The 26,012-nt window shown below is 45.3% G+C and overlaps 1 protein-coding gene across 1 annotated transcript in view; it reads right to left on the bottom strand.

Annotated features, from left to right (window-relative positions):
- Window positions 1-26,012, bottom strand: part of KIRREL3 (kirre like nephrin family adhesion molecule 3) — a 357,023-nt gene that overhangs the window by 273,229 nt on the left and 57,782 nt on the right. The window contains 2 exon segments of the mRNA XM_006021359.1: window positions 12,509-12,658; window positions 17,787-17,936. Coding sequence (XP_006021421.1) covers window positions 12,509-12,658; window positions 17,787-17,936 — 300 coding nt within the window.

Genomic DNA, 26,012 nt, shown 5'->3' with positions numbered 1-26,012 from the left:
CAGCAAAAGGTGAATGTAGAAATTAATTGTGTATCAATTATTAACACTACATTTATGGAACTGGCTCCTTTTTCTCCCTCGCTGACCTCTCTACACTCCCCCCCCAGCCTCTGCCTTGGTATTAGCCATGTTTCTTAACAACACTGCACCCAGATGAAACCTCTTTCTGTGCCAAGCTGCAAAAAAAGTGTTGCAAATAGGGCTGCCAGGCTCTTCCTGGAGCAGAGCTGGAGGCACCAGGTCCCAGTACGGAGACTCTTGGAAGCCCTGCTCCTGCCCCTCAACTGCACAGATCCTTTCATACGTGTGTGGATCAGATGTCTCCTTTCAGAGACACCGAGGAGGCTGTGGTTTTATGCTTTGCCTTCTAATCACTGTAGTGTCATTAATCAGGGAGAAAAGGCCCTTGGAGACCAAGGGAATGGGACCTCAGCCTTGTTTGATACACACTGCTCGTTAATTGTAACACTCCAGCTGAACATCAGCTGCTTCGCACCAGAAGCTCCCTCTGTCAGAGTGCCCTTCTCTTCAGCAGAGGGACCCAGCTCTGGCTTGTCTCCTCTTTAACCCAGAAAGCTCATCCCTTTCCTGAGTACCACTCCCATTTCTCCCAAAATGAGCATCAGACCTGCTCAGTCCCTCATCCTGAGCCCAGCCCTTCTGCAAACATGAGCCTCCCACAGCCCTCCCAACCTGCTCCCCCATACAGGCACTAATCCCTAGAAGAGGTCTTCAACACCCCGGCCTTCTTCCTCAGGCAGAAATCCTACATTCACCACTTCTATGGGCCTCCTGTCATCCGTGTTTCTTTAGCGTGGAGAGGGCATGTTTGGCACCATGTCTGGAGCAGAGGAACAGAGCAGAGGCAAGAGTGTTTCTTTCAATGGCCAAAGGTTTCTCCACAGAATTGCCAGGCAGGCCTCATGACCATAGGTCCTCAAGTCATCTCCTGCAGACATCACCTTTGGGATTAATTCACAGACCAAACCTGTGTTCTCCCTGCCTAAGGCTACCATAGGAAGCCTCTATCTTGGCAATTCATGAGCTAGCCAGTGGAAGAGAAAAGAGTGTTACAATGGCAGGGGCATCGCTAGGCCAGCAGCCAAGGACAGGTGCAGGATTCTGGGTCACTGTGGGAGGATGAGTACCAGTTGTTTTCCTGTTTGGCTATGGCTGAGATGCCTGCTCTTCTCCTCTGACACCAGGGCCCATGACTAGGTGCCATCCCAAGAGCAAAGGTGTTCCTCAGGAAAAAGACGTTTCACACCCATCAGCAGAAAGGAAATACCCAGCCATTTCCGGAGATCTGCAGGGTGGGATGGAGCAAGCGTCCTGTTTGTTGGCTCCACATTGGAGGGAATATAATCTACTTTGTGTGCGTGCATGTGCGTATGTGCGCATGTGTGTGTGTGTGTGTGAGAGAGAGAGAGAGAGAGAGAGAGATTGCGCTCTCCAAAGACCAAAGGACCCATCGTTATAACACTTTTGTCACAGATTCAGAGCTAAGCAGAACAAAAGTGAAGAGAAAATATAGGTAATATGCTCTATAAACATGGCAGGGTGGTAGGGAACAAAAGGGAGGAAGAAACATTTAAGCAGGAGGGCCATGTTGGCACAAGAAAGAAGAGGTATAAACTGGTTGTGAATAAAGAGGTTGTGAATAAATGTGGGCTGGAAAGTCGAGGTTCCTACCCATCAGAGTAGGAATAGCCTCTCCACAGGAGCAGTAGGAACAAGAAACAGAAATGCTTTTAAGATGGAGGCTGATAAGTTTATGAAAGGGATTATATGTCATGTGTGGGGCTCATATGACAACAAAAAAAGCTGGTGGATCTGATTTCAGGCCTGCCCATCTCAGTGGGGCCCCGTTAAGAGAGTTTCTCCTAATGACCAGGGAGATGAAGTGAAGCTTAGCCTTGCTCACTGCAGCCGTCACATTGGTGCAGTGTTATATTTCAATGTGATCTGGCTGTTACAGTCTGATGCTGTCAGACATCATCATCTGTTGCCAGAAGGAAAAGAATGCAGTTGTTTTCTTGCAGCCTGATTCTCCTCAGACCTTGATGTGAGCAGGGGGCAGGGGGACAGGACTCTTGGACTCCACTGTTGGAACGCCTGCTTGACCTGGGTTGAGTAACTTCCTAATGCAGGGGTGAGCAAAATACGGCCCATGGGCCGCATCTAGCCTACCAGGCCATTCTATCCAGCCCATGGGGCCCCTAAAAATTTTAGAAAATTAATTTTTATCTGCCCCTGGCTGCCTGTCAAAGTTGACATGCGCCAGTGGCAGCAGGACGCAGGAGGAGTTGGCGGCAGGACCCAGCAGGACAGGGGGCAGGGCTACCCATGTGGACCTCGACTGCTCAAGAAAACTCAGTAAGTGGCCCTCCAGTCAAAATAATTGCCCATCTCTGTCCTAATGCCTCAATTTACCTCTTTGTAGAGTAAGAAAGGTAATATTTGTTTTGGTGAGGTCTAAGTAAAATTTGCAAAGTGAGCTCCTCTGATACAAGGGGAATGGTTCTCATTGTGGCCAGCCGCAGTGTAGGACTCCTTTTTCTGATTCCCCACCCCTAGAGGTTCAACTCGTTCTTTGGGAAATTGAGTTACCTCTTGATGTGGGGACTCAGGCTCACATAAAGCAGTGATCATGAAAAAACCCACGTAGCCTGGAATATACCTGTGACGATGCCAGCAGAGGGAGAAAGCACTGCTAACATCAGGATTCCCTGCAGCCTTGTCACTCACTTGGAAACATGCTTTGCCTGACCTTAATTCCTCTGCCTGCCTGCCATGGGTTTTGGGCATGCCCCCTGGCCAGCACAGGCTAACGCTTCATCACTCCTTTGCTAGATCAGCGGAGCAGGTGGAGGTTCACCTCTTCCCCTCCCTTCCTCTCCCTCCTGGGGAAGCAACTGCTCCGTTCAAAGTTTCTCCTCGCCTGGTTGCGTTCAAGAGCTGGAAACTCAACACTAATTAACGTGTCTGCAAATCCCACTTCGACTGGCAGGGCTTGAAATTCATTCACGGTCCCCTGAGTACAGTCGGATCTACAAGCTAGCCCTCTGGCTCCTTAAACCGTGCGGTTGGCAGATGCATATTTTAACAACACACATCTGTTGGCTATATAATCTCTTGTATTTGCCCTCCCTGCTTTGAGCTTTGATGGAAGACCGGAGGGAACTCTCCAGCGGTTACAGCCAAAGTGTTTGCTTTGCAATTTTGCTCGATTGCCATCTGATTTTATTTTTAAATTTCTCTGAGTCCTAATCAAGCTTTTACTTTATTTAATTAATGCCCCATCTTAGTTAAACAGATCATAAATTAGGAAGCTCTTCCATTAAAGATGTGCCAGGTAGCAAATGGCCCTCCAGTGGCTCACACGATTCTGCCCTGCTCAAGTCCTGCTACCAAATGGATAGATTGGTACATTTAACCCGGGGAGTATAAAGCTGCCTTTGCCCCCTCTTCCAGCTTGTACCTCCTCCCCCATCTTCACTGCCTCCAGCCTGTTCCAGTCCATCAGAGGTGCTTGAGGTTTACAGAGAAGGGCTTGGGAAAAGGATAAAAATAGCATTAGGACATTTGTGCAGGGAAGAACGCTGTGGAAAAGCAGGACAGGCACAACAACAGACTTCTTTGCCTTATCCTGACTTTGGACTGCTCTGCGGGTGGGGGAAGCAGTGTGGCCACCGGCCTAAGTTACAATAGCTAGGAGCTGCTCTGATTTGTAGCAGGGACATAAGGGCTATAGACTGAGGTGGAACTCAGCTGGGCTGTGGTACTGTGTGCTACGAGCCTCTCTTGGCATGCCCTTGAAGCCAAGAATCACATGTGTCTTATTCTTGCACCAGGGAAATTCCCTCCCAGTATCCAATGGTGCCAGAGCAGGGTACGGTGATTACAGCGGAGGCCTGAATTGGCTCTGTGTGCTCTGTGTGCAATGCTGTGGGCCTTTGTCCCTCAACACAGCTCAAGGGTAGGGATGTGGAAGGCTGTGACACACTGCATCCTACTACCTCCAGCTGCTGAAAAACAGTCTTGTGGGTCCTAGGGGGTGTCATCCTGGGGCTCTGGCAAGGCGTCTTCTCTTCTCAACATCCCCTGAAGGGGGAGAGCCCTGACCTTGGTCTCTGTTACCCAGCTCTGAGTCAGTGGACCTCGTCCTGACGCTCCAGGAATGACCCTAGCAGAAAGCTAATGAGCCATGTCTAGGCCAGTGCATTCTCTATTATCCATGCCAGTGGGATCAAGAAACCGAGGATGTAGTCAGGGGCTCCCAGCTTGCCTGGGGCCTCACTTCAGCACTTTGAGGTAAAGCTAGGGTTTCAAATAATGCAAAAGAGAATTTCCCTCCAGCCTTTACTTACACAAGAGCCTGACACTATTTGCTTCCCTAGCCCATGTCAATCCAGTGGCATCTGTAGCACCATCTAGTGGACGAAGCTTCCACTTTTCATCCTTTAACTCAATGGGTGCATCTACATGTGCTATTAATGCGCTGGAATAAACTTTGGTGCAGTTCGTAGTACAGTTGATTGCTCCTGGGCACACTGTTGACGTGTGCCCAGGACTGCAGCATGTTGAGCTGGGGCAGAGCAGCCCTGGCTGGCAGGGGGCCGTGGAGGTCAGCCCACCAGCCCAGAGGTGCTCTGCCCTGGCTCAACGTGCTTCAGAGGGGCTGGCTGTGGCAAAAGGGTGCTACAGTGTGAGGCTAGCCAGCAAGTCTCTAGCCAGCAGGTCCCTGTCCGCATGTGTGTTTCAGTGCATTAAATAACTCCTCTGTAGGATAGTATTTGTCCTGACAGTACTATCCTATATCACAGTTAATTAGTTTACTGCGGCCTAATAGCACTGAACATGTAGACGGTGATGCTTTACTGTGGAGCTAATTAGACAACACTGCAGTAAAGCATACATGTAGATGCACCCAACCTGTATCCACATGTGCTTTCAGATGTATCAGGTGCAAGTTCATCTCTCCAGAGATAAGCCAATACTGTTCACTTCCCCAAATGTTAGAGGGATCAAGTATTGCTGCCATTTCTTCATGGGGAAGACTAACACACCATGTGACTTATCTGGCCTACTGTCATTAACTGATGCAGCTCAGATAATGAACTCCAAATTATAGAATCATAGAAAATAGGGATGGTAGGGATCTCAAGAGGCCCTCCAGCCTATCGCCTGCCCCAAGGCAGGATCAACAATAGCTATACCATTCCTGACAGATGTCTGTCAAACCTGTTCCTAAAAAAACCTCTAGCGATGGAGATTCAACAGCCTTCTTCAGTAATCTCTTCTCCAATTTATCAAGATCATTTTGAATTTCAATCCTGTCCTCCAGACTACATGCAGCCTCTCTCCGTGTTGTATCATCTGCAAATGAATAAGGGTGCTCTCTACTCCACCATCCAAGTCACTAGTGAACCTACAGAATAGTAGGACATCCAGGACAGCCCCTTGGAGAATCCAGCTTGATACATTCTTCCCTTTGACAGCCAACCACTGATAACTTTTCATGACTGATACTTATACTGGCAACTAAAAGCTCACAAAGAGAGGCTCACAATCTACAGGATTAATCAAAAAGTGCAAAAACTTTTGAATGATTTTGTCTGTCAAATAAAACAAAAGGAATAACAATCTGCTCATGGATATTTCAAAAGGAGAAGAAGGGGGGAAATAAAGAGGCTGTTTTTTGTTGGCTCAGTTATAAAGTACTAGCTTCTCACTCTGCTGCGGGTGTTTCAAATGTGAGTCTCTTTTGGTGGTTTCTCTTGTAGACTGACTGAAGCCCTGCATGCTTAGTTTGCTTGATAGCATTGGGGGTAGGAAGTGGTATGATGGTTTGACAGAGCATACCCCTCTGCTTGTAGGTCCATGTTTTAATAATCACCCTATGCCCCCCAGAAGTGCCACCCGACTGCAACACAGCGTGCACCTGTGATTCAGAAGGTGTTGCTTTCCCATACCTGTCACTATGGACCCAGTGAGCACCCAATGTGCTAGGACCCTTTAACTGGAGGTGCTACAAAGCCCTGATGATCTAGGGTCGTGAAAGACCCGAAGACCTGTTTTTGTAGGAATAGCAGACTGTTGTCCTGGCATGCATCCAATTAGGGGTGTTACATCCTGCCACCATAAACTGTGTGGCTCCTGTTGGATAAAAGACTTGACTTCTAGTCCTAACCTGCATGTTGTGTGATGTGCACCGTTAAACAGCTTCTGTGCTCCACCTCAGAAGTGGATGCATTTAGACAGGAATTAAGTGAGTCACACAATGAGTAAAGTTTTGAAAGACTTTGAGAAGCGATGGGGTGAAAGATTCTATATGTGTATATTATTACTCAATGCATGGATGCAGAAGTCCTGTGATATGCGCCTGTCAGTAATACAGGTGTATGTTACTGGCAGGGGAGGGGAGAGGTAACATACATCACAAATAGATATTTCAGTGGAATGACAAGGGAATACTTTATTTCACCCTCTCTGAGAATAAAGCTTTTACCCCAGAAGTGAATGGGCATAAATGATACTAACAGACTCATCTGGCTGAGTGCTTGGACTTCCAAAGTTATGGAAGGCTCCATTCCACTACATTTAACCATGTAGATTTAAAAACTATGTGACAAAATCTTAAATAATTAAAATATGGTGTAGCTCTTCATCTGAGCTGGGGAACTAGAGACATCAGATCTAGGAAGCTGTATCAGACATGAGTGACAGCCGCTGAAAAAAATGACTTGATAGTATTTGGGGATTTCCTTGGAGTGCTCCATGCATAGCCTGAGTGTAGACCCAGATGGCACAAGCCATATGAGGCAGCAGCACCAGGCTGAGGTTGGGGAGGGTGTAGGCAGAGGCATTTTCAGGGGGCAGAATGGCTCGCAAAGCAGGAAGTTAGAGTTGAAACAGAAGCCAACAAAAAAGATCTACTGTTGAACTTTGCCAATGATTGCCAACCACATCCCTACTAGGAATCAGAGGAAAGGCTAGCCAGTACCACATGACTGAGGCTTGGGGTCATCAGACATTCAGAGCTAAAATGGGGTTTTGACAAATGGTTTCCCTGAATATTGTGAGCCTTGTACACACAGCTGGAGATGAGTTATGGTTCCTCCCCCTGCGTGTGTGGAACCTGCAGTCTCAGCATGAGACGGGGGGCAGCTGACATGCAGGACTCAGTATAACATAATAACTCAGGCTTCAATTAAGCCTTAGCACCATGCCAGAATGGATGGAAGCCAAAGACAATGTTTGGACACATCATCTCCCAGAAGCAAAGCCAGAGAGAGCCAAGTAGCTCTTGCTGGTGGCACAAAATACCTTTGAAAATTATCTTCTCTTCCTCCCCTATTTAGGGATTTAATTTACTTCCAGTGACTTGTGTGCTTTGTAGGGTTAAGACCTCTATTAGCGAGGCACACAGAACATCAGAGAACAAGGCCCCACAGCTTTAGAGCAACTTCATCCCTTATTTACAGGAGCGGCTCAGAGGAGAATCAAAGATGCAAGGTGAAGTGTCATTTACTCAGCTAAGAGGCCTTCAAGCAAACTGTGGCTCTCCACTGGCTGTCAGCAACTGAGGGCCTGGGACATCCAGACTGATTCCACCCCCCCAGAGGACACTACTGTAGTAGCCAGCTGATTACAGGTGATGTGGTTGGTGACGTGGAAACCTTTCCACTGCAGAAAATGCAAGGATCATTAGGATTCATGGGCATTTCATTGCAAAGTAGGGTCCCCACAAAATGGGGAAGGTGGCTGGAAGAGTTCTGGAGCAGACCCATGGCCCTCTGTCATTGTACAGGGTTATATATAGTTTGTGGACACAGGCTGCTGGTTATTTGTACAGCGGTATAGTTTTATAGTGGCCATGTGCACTGTTTTATTGGATTGCATCCCTGAGAAACAGTCGCAGCCGAATTACCACCTTCTATAAACGCAGCAAAAGCCCCTGTAAATAAAGAGAAATCATTGCCCCTGAAGGGAATTGCTTGGCCTCATTACCAGTCCCCACACAGTGCTGGGGTTGGTATTAGCGCCACCAGCAGTGAGAGATACAATTGCTTCTCTGGCTCCAATGCCTGCACTCTACCCACAGACAGCATGCCATGCTTTGTTTTGTTTGTTTTTTCTTAATCAGAGTCACACGATATACCCGTGCCCTGCCAGTTTTGTATGAATGTACTAATGACTCCTTCCTTAGGCAAGTCCAAGCAATAAAGCCCCTTGGAGTGCACCATGAACTCTGAAGCAAAATGCACAGCAATAAACTTTCTGGACAACCTTCTCACCCTGAACCTTAGGGTAACTTTCTCCCAGCTTTTGGAGATTGCTGGGTTAAAACTTCTTATTAATATACTCTCAGGCTCCTGCTCCAATGTTTTATAATCTCATTTTGATTATGCATCTCTTGGATCAGAGAAAAGGGGATCTGAAGGGAAATACATATCTGGAGGCTAGCAGAGTGAATCTGCTAGGTCGGCAGTGAACGAAATGTGTGCGTGTGTGTGTGTGTGTGTGTTTGTGTGTGTGTATTGATATATGTAGGTGGCAGTGTGGGAACACACACACACGGTCTGAGTCAGCACTTGCACTGCTTAAATATTTATTCTGGAGGGTTAGAGAACAGGAAGCCCTGCAAGGCAATAAAATCATGTTATATGGCTGGAGCTGTCATTCTGGAATCAGAGAACTTCCGCTCCAGAGTGGAGCTATGTCTGTAAAAGCCTCGCTTTCTTGAGGCTAGACTTGTCTTGGCTTCTCACCTGTCAAACACCTGGCTGGTCTTGTCTGGCTTCCTGTATTCTCTCTGGGAGCACAACCAGCTTCAGAGCCTAGTACTGTATCAGTACTTTGTGCACCTGTATTAAGCTGGAGCAAGAGAGCTACTTTGGGCCTCTGACCCCAGATTTTAGGCTGTTATGGATGCAGAGAGAAGGGAGAACCATCCCCAATAAGTTCTGCCTATGCTGAAGTATGCCAAGGATATAAGGCAAGTAGCTTGTTTCCACTAAAATTTACCTCTCTGTATTGTATGAACTTTAAATGCTGTGTTGCACTATATGGAATCACAGATCTTCTTAAAACAAGCATTTTTTAAATATAGCATCTGCATACTATATAGATTAACAAATAACCTGCATAGATCAAGTCCCAACTTCGCTTCTCTTGTTTGTCAGAGACGGCACCCTTTACTAGCACATTGAGACATCTAATGGCTGAGTACTATACTGCAAGCTAACAGAATGTAACCCTAGGGTGTCAATGGGGCTGAGCCAATCCCATTTAGTACTATGATGGGCTGGGCCAATCCCATTTAGATGTCTGGTATTATCTGCACCATACCTAATGAACAATATTTTAGGGCTTTTTTTCCTGAAAAATTCAACCATTTTTTCCCCCTGTAAAAATATGGGGAAATAGGATGGAAAAGGAGGGCGGGAGGGACTAAACAGTTTTCCTTTCCACCAAAAAAGCCAAAGCAAAACAGAAAGTCTTGTAAAAATAAATGACACAAACTATCATATCACTTACATTTTTCTACAGAAATCCTCACACATAGGTCCTCAGAAGTTAAAGCAGAAGTTCCTATTCCTAACCCAAGGGGCAGTCTAGGATAAGGTATGCAGACTCAGGCTGTTTGTTCTTGTCCAGCTTCTACCCCTAGTCTGTGGCTGGCAGCTAGAGTAGGCTGCTTTCCTGCCTGGCTTTCAATCCCAGCTATCAAGCTGCCCAGTTTTCTCTTTGCAACCAACTGGTGCCTTAGCTGTTGCATCCAGCCTGATGCCCTGTTAACATGCATTCTCTGGCTCTTCCCCAGCCCCACATCTCCCAACCTGGGATACTACTTTTTTCCTGCTTGTCATGTGGCTCTCTACTGGCTGGATATTAAACAATAACGAGCCCTCGGAGCAAGTTTTCCTGCAATATTGTTACACTCTCTATCAATCAAATCAGCATCATTTACACTGCCCCTAACACTTGGCATTTCTATAGGGTTCACTATGTCAGGAACTCACAGTACAACTCTGACACTGCCCAATACTATTACACATATACTACAAAGGAGTGAGTTTTGATACTTAGATTTTGCCCTGGCTTTCAGCTGTGTAACCTCACTGTTTTTGGACCAGAGAAGTTATAGTCAATGTTTTCAAACTGGAGCTAAGTGCCTTCTTCCATATTTAAGCACCTACATGAGTGGTCTGGTTTTCAGAGATTATGATCACCAACTGCTCCTGGTAATTGCACTGAAGTTTGAAATTTCTGTCCTTAGTGAGTCGCCCAAGAGCATCTGTCAGTGCAAAATTTGACTCCTGACCTGTGCTCTAAGCAGCAGCTCCAGTGACTGAGGTAACCTGTCACATTCCCTCCACTCACTGAACTGTCATTCAGGGAAACTATATCCATCTCATCATGGAGCAGCCTGCGGAGCCCACTTAGTTCAGAAATAAAGCAGGCCAGCTGAGTCTGCATGACGATTTAAAAACCAGAAACATCTGCACAGCTGGTGGCATTACACTTCGGTAACTACTTGAAGTTTCTATCTATTTCCCAGTACAAATATGCTCTTTGTTTCCCTAATGTACAGTATATTGTACCTATAGTTCAATGTGCTGAATAGCGTAACAGGCTGTTAGGAACCGGATCTCCCTCTGAATACAAGGGACTGCCAGAGACATCTGCTCGTTATATACCTACCAATTCCCCCTACCAAGAGCTGGACAAAATGCAGCCTGCAGAATCTCTATGTATAGCCCGTGGCTACCTTCATTGTCATTCCTGGGTGATAACACAATGAAGGATGTGTGGTGTCTTAATAGATGCTTGAACTCTGGTCCACGGGCCGCTAATGATTCATCCTTCTGAGGAGTGAAATACCCGTCATTCTTCCCCAGTCAACTTTAAATTCCCCAAGAACATCTGCTTTAGTACATGTAAATCCCATGCTGTTTTTGAAAGGAGTTTGTTTCTAGCATGCTATAACTTTAATTTACTTAAAAAAAAAAGCATTGCAAAATGCAAGTTGCTGAACATCCTAGGTAAATGTACCAATTAGCAAGTACCATGTATATTCACATAAACATTAACCACCCTCTATTCAACATATTCCATAACCCCAAAGATAATAATGATTTCCCTTTGATCCATAAAAACATCTTCCTGCTCAATCAACGCTTCACAGTAGCTCAGAGTTCTGGCATATGCCCGTGCACCCTGGGACTGAATTAGTTTTGGAATCTTTATGTCTAATTAAATAACATATTATTTCTTTTGTATGTCTTCAGCAACATATTATTATTTTACAACACAAGAAGGAGGTGCAGATTAGGGAGGGGAAGGCGATGTAGCTTGCACAGAGTGATAGTAAACAGAGCAGGAGGATGGGACTTGAATGACATGGCTGTGTTACTTTCCCCATTCATCTGCAGATTTCTTTCATGTCGAAGCGTATGCCAGAACTCCAAGCTAATGCAAAATGTTGATTGAGCAGGAAGATGTTTTTATGGATCAAAGGGAAAACATTATTATCTTTGGGGTTACCCAATGTGTGGAATAGATGCAGGCTGCTGTTTATGTGAAAATATATGGTACTCAGTGGTTTCTATTTACGATAGAAGATGTGTTTTATGGGAATGATAATTTACAAATTAGAGCTCAGTTTTTCCGCATAGACAGACTCCACTGACCCACACGTTCAGCAATAACTGTTTGTTTTGTCGATAATTGTTTTTCTGCTGTTCAGTTATAACAGGAGCAAATAAAAACATTCACTAACCCCCTTTTTTGAATGAAAAACCACCTTTCCTATTTCAAAGCTAAAAGCACACATTCAAAAAGGCTGGTGTTTTGAAAACTGAAACTATTTACCAAACACCAAATGTGAATCTCTCTACAAGTTTTAGAAAAGGAAAAATGTTGTTCCTTTAAAAAAGTTTCAGAGGAATTACTCTAGGGCCTGATTCACACTAGACAGTTTTATGAGGAGCCTGCCTTTTGTTGGTCCATTCTGGCAAGCATCTATACTTAATCTTGAAACTTGCCAATAAAACTGCCACTTTTACCAGCATAGTTATTCCCCTTTCCAGAGCAAGATACACCCCCCTGTATACAGTGCACTGGCACAATTCCAGGGTGAATGCACAAGGAACTGTACCAGCAAGAAGTCTTTTAGCTACAATCTCTTAATACAGCTTTCCCTTCTGTCTTTCTGTGGGAGCATGTGTGAAAAAAATATTAACTTGGTGGGGATGGCCCAAGGAAAAAGAATACCTGGAATCAGCCCTGAGAAATTTCTTTCTTGCTTCAAATGGTTGAAGCTTATAACCCTGATCCAGCAGCATACTCTGACCAGTTCTCTCCCAAAGCAAACGGTTTACCAAAAAACCTCCCAAAAAACAAAACAAAAAAACCTATCTAAGAGCCACAAAGTATATCTCAAGGAGGAAAACGTAATAACCTCCCCAGCGTGCTTATGCCAGAGGAGAGGGAGACTTACCGAGAACAGTCAACCGGGCTGGTCTGGATCGGATGGCCGCCTGAATGGCTTGGCACTCATACAAGGCGTCATCTTGGAGATCCGCTCTGAGGATTTTCAGGTGATGCTCCCCAGACAAATGGTCTCCAACAACCAAATAGCGTGGATAGCCTGTAGAAAAATACAAGCAGAGCTGTAGTCACACACTAACAGCCAGAAAATGAAGAGTTTAAAGTGAAGAACTGGGTTTCCAGGCTTCACTCGGCAAGCCGACCATGGCCAGGTATCATGTTCTATGATCTTCCTGACTCAGCCTGCCAGCTGGATCAGGTGTGTGTTATTAGCCCCATCTCAAGAGTATAATGGATTGAAAATCAGTCTGTCCTGTGTTCACTATTACTCAATATCACGAGTGATTTGGATAATAGGATTGAGTGCACACGTAGCAAGTGTGTGGATGATGCCAAGTTGGGTAGAGCTGCAGACACTCTGGAAGGCATGAATAGGAACAAGAATGACCCGCAAAGACTGGAAAAATGGATTGGCCCTTAGTAATCAGATGTGTTTCAACAAGGACAAATGTAAAGTCTTGCACTTGGGATGGAATAATTGCCTGCACAAATACAGGCTGGGGAATGACTGGTTTGGCTGCAGTACTGCAGAGAAGGAGCTGGGGGTTACAGCACACCAGGGGTGTCAAGCTCATCCAGTCTCATGGGTCAGATGAGGGTTGCTGAACAAACTTGTGGGTCAGATTGGGCTGTGCTGGAGCCAGCGTGTAGGATCAGGCTGGCAGAACACCACATGCAGTGAACACCTTGTGCAGGCCCCATGTCCTGGGTGCAGCTCCTATGGCACCATGTGCAGCCCCGCACACTGCTTCAGCATAAACCCAGGAGTGGGGCTGGTGCATGCTACATGTGGCATGTAGGCTGAACTGGCCACATGGGTTGCACATGGTCCAGGGGCTGGCATTGGGTGCACGCTACATGCGGTGCCCTGCCAGACTGGCCCTGTGCACTGGCTCTGGCATAGCCCATCCAAACCAGCCCCAGAGGCAACACACAGAGCCGGTCTGGCATGGGTGCAGCATGTAGGACATGCCTTGTGTCAGCCCCTTGGACCACATGCAGCACTCATGATGCTGGATCCAGCCTGCACACCAAACCAGGGTTTGTCTTAGACCCACGAGCTGGATCATATGACTCCACAGGCTGCTTCCAGCTGGTTGGCCAAATGTTTGACCATGACCCTTTCAGTGGACCATAAGGTGAATAGGAGCCAACAGTGTCCTCTTGTTGCAAAAAAAAGCCAACAGCACCCTGGGTTGTCACTTGCAAATCAAGGGAAATGACTCATCCACTCTATTCAGCACTGATGAGGCCTCACCCTGAGTATTATGTCCCGTTTTGGGCTCCACACTTCAAGAAAGATGTGAACAGGTTGGAAACAGTCCAGCACAGAACAACAACAATCATTAGGGGCCTGGGAAGCACGATTCATGAGGAAGAGCTGAAAGAACTAGGGTTATTTAGTCTGGAAAAGAGTAGACTGAGGGGAGATTTGATAACAGCTTTCAAATACCTGAAGGCTGATGACAGAGAGGATAGAGATGGGCTTTTCTCTGGGGCTGTAGGCAATGTTCCCTCTAAGGAGCAGTGGTCCGTGAGCGCACCACTTCGGTCCGTGAGCGCACCGTCTCGGTCCGGCGTGGGACACTTACCGAAGGGGGTTGAGGGCTGGGGGCTGGGGCTGGGCCAGGGGGCTGGGGCTGGAGGCCGGGGCAGAGCCTGTGTCAGGCCCCTGACCCACCTTGACTCGCCTCGTCTCGCCTCGCCTCGGAGCTTACCTTCAGCTCCTCTCCTGGTGCGCGGCCTTGAAAAGGCTGTGCGCGGCCAGACTTTTAGTTGTGCGTGGCTGCGCACGCGTGCACCTTAGAGGGAACCTTGGCTGTAGGGGACAGGATTGAGAGGAATGGCCTCAAGCTGCAGCAGAGGACATTTAGGTTGGAGAGCATGAGGGTGGTCAAGCATTGGAACAGGTGACCTAGAGAAGTTGTGAAATCTCCACCCTTGGAAATTTTCAAGAGCAGGTTGCACAGACACTTGGTTGGGATGATTTAGTCTGGGACAATATTTTCTTGAGCATAGTGCTGGACTAGAGGAGCTTGTGAAGTCCTTTCCAGCTCTACTTTCCTATGATCCTAAGATGTAGGAGAACCAGAGAAAGATGTCTTATGGGATCCTAAAAGTTCAAGAAGGAATGCAGACTAAGGAATGTAAAGGAAACCCCAGTAAAGGGGTGAAAGCTAAGAAATAATGGATTGCTTCAGTTGTGTTGTCAGAGTACTGTATATAAAGTCACACTGGCAGATTACCAGCTTTTCAAAGATCACATCTAACATGTATCTGACCCCAAAGGTCTGTGCTGTGAAGTGAAACAGTGCATGCTGAAGCCTGTAACCACATCCCTATAATAAAGATGAAGGTGATCTCATGCACTCTGGCCTCTGTTTAGTTAGATAGATGGAACTTGATTTTGCCTCATAAAGTTTCTATAAACCTGAAATGAAACTCTACATGTGAATGACTATGAACGGTTCAGACCTGGAGCCTCCTGTGTCTGTAACAGGCAGTCCTTTTCCATGGTAGTTGCCAATTGCTGCTTTTGCCATGACTTTTGCGTTGGTTTGAAAACTCACATTACTACCTGCTCTCGAAATAAGCAATGCTGCCAGAAATCCTACTATTCCATGCTCTGCCACTGCCCTTTTATGTGACTTAATTCATTAATGTAGCTAATGAGCTCAGACAGTAGGCAATGAAAGTGTAAAGCAGTGATTTAAACCTATAAACCTGATTCAATACAGCTCTCTCATGTCTTCACTTTAAGCCCATGAATAGCCTGGTTATTTTTAATAGAACTATCCATGTGCCTGGAAGCCTTGCAGGATAAAGACCTGCTAGGGTCTTGGAAGGAGTATCAGTTGCCCACGTCATTTTGTAAGCCACCTGAATGGTGATGTAGAAAAGGATGCCATCACCCTGCCTTTCCCCTAGCTTGGTGATTAATGCACTGTGTAGCACAGGCATCTTGGCACTCTCTCATGTTTTTGTTGTTTTGCAAGCTATCAACAGCAGGATTTGCTCTCCTGAACCGCAAGAAATACAAATGATGGGTTTGTTTGTGTTTAGCTAATTAGATGACTAGCTGAGCTGGTATCACACAAGCTGGCAGTTTCTCTTACTAAAGCAGACCCAGCTTTGTTAATTGTTCAAGTCGTTCACGTAAGCCACATACTTCAATGGGCTTGTTGTTACCAGTTCATGTAGGTAAAGATGGATTCTTCAACGTATGTAGTAATGTATGGAATACAGCTTTCACATCCTGTACTTTTAAAGAGTGGATTGCTTACTGAAGGAAAGTTGAGAAAAGAATAGCAATCCCAAAAAGGAATCCTGTTTTAGAGGGTACCACAGAGCATCTGAGAAACCTGGAGTCTGTTCCTCTAACTCTGGGCAGATTTTTCAGACAGAATCACTGGTTTTGTATGCCATACTGGAGACATCTAGGGTCTGATTTTCAGAGGTGTTTAGCACTGATAACCTCCCTTGGCAGCAGTGAATAGTGTGGGTGCTTCTGAGAATCAGATCTTAAGTTGCCTCATAAAAAAGAATCACCAGCTGCTTTTATTGTGTTCTCTAGAGTGAAATGATTTCAACCTTATCATATGGATCAGGGTTCATAATGCAATGATGGCAATGGCAAGCACAACGTATTTCAACAGGCAATAGCTGAACCTGCCTTCTACATTTCATCAATGCTAGCCAGTTTTTTAAAATTTGCATGTATATTTCTGATAACATTTGTACAACAGCCAAAGCTAGTGAAATATGTATTTACTTTTATTCAGTAGCGGCTTACAAAGGTGCAGTGAATTACAACAGCACGTCAGGAAAATGATTTCCTTCCCATAGCCAAGCCAAATAAGTTTGCTTTGGGGTGTGAAGAATGGACAAAAGCTCACTGCATTAGGTTCAAAATTAGAAAGCACTTAGTTTTGTGCTTAATTTTTAAGGTGTATATAATGTCACTGGTAGTTAAACAGTTAAACATGTATTTAAAGTTAAACATTTGTTGAAGCCCTATGCTGAATTGGAGTCTCACATGCTGAACTGTCAGAGGTAGAAGCAAACAATAGGTGAAAAGTGCATTAAAATTTTTTGCTAAAACAATAAAATGTCTATATTCATGGGAGAAGGGAAGCATTTTGGTTAATTTGGGGGCGGGGGGAGGGCAGGGAGGCAGTCTCTCTGTTAATTATTTTTTTGAGTTTGGGGTATACAGTAGAAACCCCCACAATTCTGTGAAATATTTCACAAAACAGCAAATCTGTGTCATTTTCAGCAAAACATCAGAAATAGAGTACAATCCTTGGCAAGCTCTTGTCTGCTGTCAGAAAACTCAGTCATCTGTGTGTGATTAAATAATAGGGATAAGTGAAATTATTTTCATCAGATAATACATATATAAGAAAATGCAGTTTAGGGGAAATCAAAATAATTTGAGAGCTTGGACTGAATTCCGCATTTAAAAAAAAATATTTGGAAAATATTTGGAAAAATATTTGGAAAATGTTTCATTTCAACATGTTCATAATATTTCAATTTTTTGTTCTGAAACTGTTTTCATTTTAATATTGACCTAAACTTAAAAGGGGAGGGGAGGAGAGGAAAAAGGTTGAATAAACAAAAAATTAAAAAGAAATATTTTGTTTTGTTTTGTTTGAAAACAACAAACTTTTTGGGGGGAGGTTGAACCCATGTTTTCAGTTCAGACCCTAACCAATCCTTTATTTTGCTGTTTGGATTCAGCTGTAGTCTCACACATCTATAAATGATACCAATCTATGAGTAACTGGATGTGTCTACAGGAGATGCTAACTGCACAGTAGCCTAACAACACTGGACAGTAGCGTGATGGGCAAAACCCATGCTAATACGCCACTGCACAGTAGTATTAGGCTACTGATCAATCGGTTAGAGTCTGAAAAAACCCGTGTGCCGAATTACCATGCATTGATTTAGTACTTGCTTATCCAAGTACTAAACTTAATGTGCAGTAATTATGGCACATAAATGAATGTGCAGGCAAAGAAAAGAACTTGTCTATGCAGTGTGCTTTCCCCGTTCTGGAACCCCCCTCTCCCTTTTCTGTCTGCGGTGTTTGCAGAGTTACCCATCTCTGTGCTATCACCACAGTTGAATAAAACAAGCCTGAGGAATCTCAAAAGACTTACTTGAGAGATCCCGGCCTACTCCTAGGGCAAGTCCATCTTTAATCCACAGCACAATGCCGTTGTACTCAGGGATCGCACACAGCAGGGTCACAGGCTGCCCGGCTATTACCACCTGATCTTGAGGCTGCTGAGTAAAGGAAGACGCTTGACCTGGAGAAAGGGAAAGAGATACAAGAAACAAGGAGAGGGTCACATGCTGCACCTGAAACACTACAAGAACATTTTATGTTTATAATGCAATGCAGAGAATCATGATCCAATATTCTGAGGTGCTGTTGTGTAGACCTTTCCACCACCCGGAGTTATAGTCTGCGTGTCTTACCTGGGTGATTACTAATTCTCCCCTGAAAACCCCAGGCAGAGTTCAGCAAGGTTCAATTCTTTATTGAGGGAAAAATCTATGAAATAGGTGCCCAATGTTTCCTCCTAGCCTGTTTTATTTGCACACATCCTGTACACTTTGAACAGAGCTAGCAGGTGCAGCACAAAGGAGTTGCATGTGTATTGCCATTCCCTCAACTCCAGCCCTGATGCATTTTCTCTAGTCATTCTAGCAATATGACTCTTCAACTCTGGCCTGCAAAGCCCCAATCAAAGGCCATATCCCATCCCAAGACGTGTGTACCACTTACATCTCATATCAACCCTATTTTGAAGAATTAAATGGTATGCTTTGTACTGGCAATGTGCACAGGGGAGAATTTTGCCTCATCGTGACATAGTTTAGTCAACACATGGTGCTTATCAAAACAGATGCTCTTACCTACTTGAGCATTCAGAGTTCTTGCTGAAAGTGTTTTCAACAGCCAGCTCACTCTAGATACTGTGACTTTGTTTTGTTTTTACTATAGCTGAATGCATTTAGCTCTACATTTTAAGATGTTCCCACTACTTATAAGTGTTTTTCTCAAGACACTTGAGCATGGTTTTATAAGCTGCCAAGCATCTAACATCCAACTACAGTGCACAGGATCTGAAGGTCATTGAGTGCTCAGCATCTTTGAAGATTACTCAATTGGACACCCCAAAATGGAGGCAGCCAAAATAATGGTGAATTAAAAAATCTGGACCTTAACCATTTTGACTGTACTCATCTCCCAATGAATCAGTAATGTGCATTTCCATACTACTGTTGCCATAATAATCCCAGAGATTTCACAACAGTGAAAGCTGTCATTATCATTATGTTGAGACATCCACTACCTTTTGCACATTTGTGGATTGTCGCTAAAGTTCTTCTAATGGGATTTAGTAATTCAAGTAGAGATGTTATTTGAATTAAAAACTGAAAAATCCCTTCAGCTCTTTATGACTTGCGGGAAAAAAGTTTTGAGCTAAACAGAGAAAAAACAAACCCAGTAACCATGCCCATGCACATTTTTCAGCATAATGGTACAATGCCTAAATTTGTGCTGGGAAATAACTCACAGAAGGTTGAATTGAAATAATCCACCAGCAGGCAGCATGTGGCTAGTTCTGGTTGAGCAGGGATGGGCAAAATATGACGTGTGTAGGCCAGATCCAGCCTGCCAAGTGATTGTTTCTAGCTCACAGCAGGTTCCTCAGCCCCTCCCGGATCAGGCATGGGGGGCAGCCTGGGCCGTGGCATGTGCAGCCAGTCCCAGTGCCCCTGGGCACACAGGGGGGCTGGGGCAGCACAGCAGATGGACTCAGCCTCCTGGCAACCCCAGCAGCGGCAGCTCCTTCTGGCTGCCACTGCTAGTGTCACCACCACCGCTGGACCCTGCTACCCAAACATCCTGGCCTGTCCACCCTGCACCCACTGCTGGGGGCACCAGATGGGGTAGGCGGGCAGGTGGGGTCTCCATGAAGACCAACCAGGAACCCTGTGGGCAGGGCGTGCTCTGCTGGGAGGATGGGATGGAGCTGCGGATGGGCGGGAGCAGAGTCTGGGAGCAGAAGCACGAGTAGGATGGGCGGGTTGGGACCAGGTCTGGGACTGGGATCACGAGGTGGTGACAGTGAAAGGCCATGTGGGGAACGGATTGCTGCTCTACCCCAGGCCCTGGCCCCATGCTAGCACTACCTGGTGATCCTGGCCCCAGCCCCCGCCTGCCCATCCCACTCCTGGATGCTGCTCCCCACTCACCCGTGGCCCCATCCTATCCGCCTGGCTGAGGACACCCTGTCTTCAGGGATCTCAGCTGGTCTGGAAACCCTGCTTGCCCACCCACCTGCTCTGTCTAGTGCCCCTAGTTGCGGATGCGGGCAGGTGGGCCTGGGTCAGATAGGATCTACTGCCTCCCAATTTCCCTCCGCTGTGCTGTGGTGGGTCAGCACTACTGCCTGCTCCCACAGCCTGCAACAGCTCACCAAATCTCCTGAAGTGGCCCTCCAGCCCAAATAATTGCCTACCCCTGTGCTTGAAGAACAGCGCCTCAGCTGAAGTTAGTGAGATGAGTGAGAGAGAAAAAGCTAATTACCATTTCAAAAGTTAAAAGCAACTGAAACATTTCTTCTGAACATGCTCCATTGGCATCTGCTCAGATTTCAGCTGTCTAATGACAGCCTAATGATGCCCAGTCTGTGGCATCACCAGGGGGCAGAGAAAACAGCACTTATTCTCCCTACTCAGCCTGACGAGAGCTGCAGATGCTGCTGGGATAATATACACAAGGGAAACTATAAGTGCAACATTAGAGAATTTGACAACATCCCTCTGTATTTGCAGATAAATGCAAAACTGCTCAATTATCATGGCGGTGTTGGCTACCCTTTTGCCTAATATTAGAGGACCCTTACCCTCTTTGCTGCTCAGACCTCTAGAGCTAAAAGCAAAGGAAGTTCTATCCAGAGACACATCTTCCTTTTCCTCCCCCTTGCTTTCCTTGAAGGTGCAATAGAAGTTGAAATGAAAACGGCAACCAGGGGAGACAATATGTTTCCACTTGGTCGTCTAAGTGGTCCTTAGGTCTAATAGCTTAGACAACCAAATAGAAGTAAGATCTAGAGCACCAAACGGTAATAGACTATCACCCTTTGTTTTGACATTTTCTAAGCTCAAGTTGTTGGAATTTCTTGTTCTTATTTCAAAAGTGTATGGTTTTGTCCTGATTAAAACAAAATTGCAACTTTTTTTTCAAAAGAGAAACTGTGTTTTTCAATTAACTCTAGTGCTAAATGCAGGATCAGATTTGGAATAACCTTGTAGTTCAGTTGTCTGCATCAGAACACACTTGATTCCAGTTCCATCTATACCAGAAAGGTAAGAATTAGAAAACAGTTCTGAAAAAAATGACTCTAACCCAAAATATCCATACATATTTTTGATCCATTACTGAAAGGATCTTTTGTGCTAGGTGCATGTCCATGTGGGTGTGCATGTGTTTGTTTAAGTGCATATGCATTAGGGCTGTGCAAAGCTTCGGGTGGTGATTCGATTCGGAGGAGATTCGGCTCGATTTGGTGGCTGAATCTCCGAATCCGAATTGAATCAGGGGACCAATTAAAAGGTCTGAATCGATTCAAAGCTCTACGAATCTTCGGAAAAGATTCGGAGAGCTTTGATGATTGGGGCAGTCCCCGGTGGCTGCAGCAGGGAGCTGGAGCCAGACTTGGAGCTGGTAAGTACTAGAGGTGGGGGAGAGGGAGGCTGGAGGAGGGGGGGGAGGGGACCATGGGACCCCTGCCAGGCCCCATTCCCTGCCTGCTCCCCCAGTCTCCCCTGAACCCTGCCCACTTCCTAAGCCCCCCCATGGCTACCCTGCCTGCCCCAGCTCCTGGCCCTTTAAAGAAAAGCCCCAGTGCTCACCGGGTGCCGCGGGAGTGTGTGTGGGGGGGCAATCCCTGCTGCCCCCCGCTGCACCATGCTGCATGGGGAGCTCTGTGGGCTTGGCTGATTCAGAGATTTGTCTGAATCAATTTGGGACAGTGATTCAAATCACCGAATCGAATCACTGTCCCCCCAATCGGCCGAATCCAAATCCAAAGTGAATACTAGCCTCTTTGCACAGGCCTAACATGTATCCCTCCCTTAAGGAACTAAAAGGTCTACAAAAAAAGGGAAAAGCTTTGATTCTGATTTTCAGATCATCCGGACACCTTGTGAGCTCTGCTTTTTGTGTTACTTATTTGTACAGCACCTAGCACAATAGGACCCTATGCCTCATGGGATTCATTCTGCAATGGTCTGTCTTTTTAAAGGCCAAGGTCCTGGGTTCTAATCCTGTGTGTGTTTGGGCTGCTGCCTGGGATGTCACCACTGGTAGCTACAGTGACTCCCTAAAACAGTTTAACACTGTAAATCATTATGTTGTTATAACAGGAAGACATGATCTCCTGGGGACAGTGAAGCTTGGCTGGTGTGCAGCGCTGGAAAAGCTGGGACAAGGGAATTCTTTAGGAGTATCTTGAAGTTTAAGGAGGGGATTTAGAGCCCTTGAAACACATTTCTTTAGCCAGTTCTACCCCCCTCCCTCAGATAGGCAGAGAAGGATGTGTTGCGGAGTGCTATCACATTTCCATGACCTGATGAGATTCCAGTTCAGTCTCTGAGGAGTCTCATTAAAAATCAGATTGGCCTTGAATACTGGTAGAAACACAGTTTATTCTGATTTAAGTTTTACAAATTTGATTTCACAGGAAATTTTAATCAGCTCTCTGGCTTATCTATTTATTTATTTTTATTATCTTCTTTCATGAGATTTTGAACTATAATAGAGAAAGCATTGCCAGCACTGATCAGGAAAAGGGGTGGGGGGGAGGAAAAAAGAGGGAGAAAAACGATCATTTTGCAATGTTTTATATTTTCCATCCACTAACAAGGATTTCACAGCTCGCTCCTTAATCTCACCAATTCTCAAGGCAACTCAGTCAAACAGGGACAGCGTTGGAGAGCAGCAATAACGAAAAGAGATTGTTTTATTGGCAAGAATTATCAGGTTGTCAGCTGGGAGCTGCTAGAGTTGTAATGAGAAAGCAGAAATACAAAGTGGTGTCCGTGCCCTCTGAAAATGTCCATCAAGCCAGGGGTTCTCAACATTTTTTGTACCAGGACCCATTTGTAAACATCAATGGCCAGTCCTGCCCCAGTGGCCCAGGCCCCAGCACCCCAGTGTGTGGGGCATGGGAGGTCCCAAGCAGCCCCTCGCAGGCTGGAGCTCTACCAACCTGCGAGGGAATAGCTGCGGTTTCCCACATTTTTCTCCTTTAAAAGATAATCTATTTTTAAAGCTTGTTGATCTATTTTTAAAGTTTGTCCACAATCTTTTCATATAGTCTTGTGACCCACTTTTGGGTCATGACCCACGGATTGAGAAACACTGCAATAAGCAGAGATTTCATTTAGTAATTGCTGTAGGAAATGATATCTTCCCCCCTCCCCTTCTTTTTTGTTTCTTGATTTGCAACTAACAGCCCTGGCAAAACCAGGAGAAAAGACAGAATGACTCTCCTTTCCTTCTCTTCCCTCCATGTGATTAATGTGAAAAACTTTGACATGAAGCCGGCATCTGTCCACAGCCACATCTACCTCACAAATATTATCAATACATTAATTAATTTACAACATGGATAAAAAGTGTAGTGTAGACAAGACTTAACTGCTTCCTTTTAACCAGGAGAAAGCCTGGGGTTCAACTGGATTATGGAGACACAGTTGGACCCCATTAATTTTCTGGCTATGTGTTGGATTTACACGTGGGTCAATATTTTAGGTGAATTATATATTTGGCCCAAGGTGCAGTGTGGGAGTGGGGAGGAAGGGGAGGAGTCAGAGATAAACTATTCATGAATTCAGGTCAAATTCAGTAAGAAGAGTGGATTAGCCACTGAACCAAAATAAATCTATTATTCACAGAGCTCTAGTTGTATGGGAAGGTGTTTAATGGGATTGTGCAGCTGGCATTTAATACGACAGACAAGTACTTGCTATTTCCCAGGACCCATTATTTTAGCAGGGGTGTCTCTGCTCAGAACGCAAGCACAGGAACAAACTGCCATTCGGTCAGTAGGCTCCAGAGTCAACACCCTCCTGAAATGAAGAGGACAGTTCACATAGCAGCTCTTGCCTCCGTGCGCGTGCACAGAGTGACTTCCCTAGGCTACGTGCTGTGCCAGAGATAGCAGCTGTGGAAGCTGTGATGCAGATGGTGTAGAAACAGAGAGAACAGACTGAGACATCATGGGCTGTAGCATGCCCTTATGCCTGGTCATCCCTCAGACACCATGAGTGATTTTCTCATTTAGACCTCGCTAAGAAATGAAGAAATGGATTCTCTCAGTTCAAGTTACGGTTCCCTAATGAGCTGTCACCATTACGGGGATGCAAAGTGGGTATCAAGCAGTGCAGTACTATTTGGTGGACATTGGTGACTCATATTGGACAGGTGCAAGTGCCAACACTTGGAAGCAAAGTGGGAAAAAGTCCCAGGAGTTTAAATCAATCCCAAATTCCCCTTTAGCACTTGAAGCGTTTCCCCAGGGGATAGATACAGAGGGAGAATTTCAAAGGCCTAGAGGGCAGTGAAGAGCCCAGTTCTCAGGTGAAGTCAGCAGGACTTTGAACAGCAACAGCTCCAGATAACATTCCCATTTCAGCTGGACCTGTTTTTTCTTTCAGAACAGCCCACAATTTACAGAGAGTTGAGTTGTTTGAGAACCAGACCTTCAGCTGGTGTAATGCAATGTAGCTAAAACAGTTTACACCAACTGTGGCCCATGGCTTTCAGGAGGAACGATCAGCTTTCCAGTTGCCTTTCTAGCTTCCATGTGCAGCACAGCAGTTCACTTCTAGAGCTTGTAGGAGTTCTTCCCCAACTCCATCCTAATCATGAAAGTCATGAGGCTGATGGGACATTGGCATTTTTACCACCATAACCTGGAAAGACACTGATATTCCACTTCCGCACTCAGAAGTTTGTCATCACAATCACAAGGGCTAGGCAACTTTTACATAAATAACTAAATGAAAGCCAAAATTTGGCAGGCACTGTCGGGAGTCACTATGAGCTGACTCTGACCCCTGAGAGAATTCAAACAAGCATCTGTTTCTATTCGTCTGGAAGGAAATATATAAGCAACAGAAGCAAATATTAGGATTTTGTGCACTTGTTGATTTTTTAAAAATATATGTAAAAAAACATGTAAATGAGATATGAACTACAGTGCTTGGCAAGTTTCCAAAGCAACACCAGGACCTATCTAGACTTGCAAGCTGCCCTTCTGCTGAATGCGACTGTCAGCAATGGGTCAATTTGCCATTATAGACAGGGCTTTGGTGTCACAGAAAGCTGAAGAGGCTCTTGATCTAAGAGTCTCATCTGCTCCTCTGAGTTGGCTGTGCACAGTTCTGAGCAGAGCTATTTATATAGTTAGACCAGCCTAAGGACTGCCTTCCTTCTGGTTCGGTACTCCTGTAGCTCCTCAAAGAAAATCTCTCTGAAACAAAACCAGCAGCACTTTCCACAGCTATTGAAATCCATTTGTTTCCAAAATGGAAAAACAACAGATTGTACTGAGTACGCTAATATTACCAACCCCCAGGCACTCAAGAATCATGAGTCAGATTCCCCCAAATCATGAGATTGGCTTAAAAATGAGATTTAAAACGTAGTACATTTGGAATTATTTTTATTTGTCTTCTGAATTTTTCACATTTATTTTAATAATTGATTCCATCATAACCAGAAGTGTTAGAAAATTGGTTTATTTTTAAATGGAAGCTGAGATTCTGATGACTCATATGACTTCAGGGTCCAAAACTTTAAGAAAGGCACTAAATATTATGAGATTCATGAGAAAATCATGAGAGCTGGCAGTGCCATCATATTATTACTATTTTCTTTCTTGCTTCTGGTATGCAGTTTATTATGGAGTAGAGTTGTCTGGTGAAAAATGATTCAACCCTTGTTGTAGAGAAAACAAAAATTCTTCTGGGAATCTGCCAAGCCACATTGTCTTGTTGCTCTGAAGCGGGGGAAATAACATTTATGGACATCTCAGTAAAGGGCAAACAATTCTGATTCACCATTTTCCCACCCACTTTTGCACTAGGTTTACAAAAATATTTCTGCAAGCGAGATGTGATTTCTGCAGCTGTGTCTAAGGAACGAGTTACAAGCTCGCAGGCCGACTGCCCTGTGACAAAACTAAACCAGATTCATAGCACGGTGAAAGAAGCAAGGCAGCTATCTTGGGAGAAGGCAGCATCAGGAGGCAATAGAGGGAAAGGAGTGAAAGGAAAAGGAAACAGAGGAGGAGAAAGCA

Source organism: Alligator sinensis, unplaced genomic scaffold (assembly GCF_000455745.1).
Source record: "Alligator sinensis unplaced genomic scaffold, ASM45574v1 scaffold760_1, whole genome shotgun sequence".
NCBI lineage: Eukaryota > Metazoa > Chordata > Crocodylia > Alligatoridae > Alligator > Alligator sinensis.
This window is presented reverse-complemented; position numbering and strand designations above follow the sequence as displayed.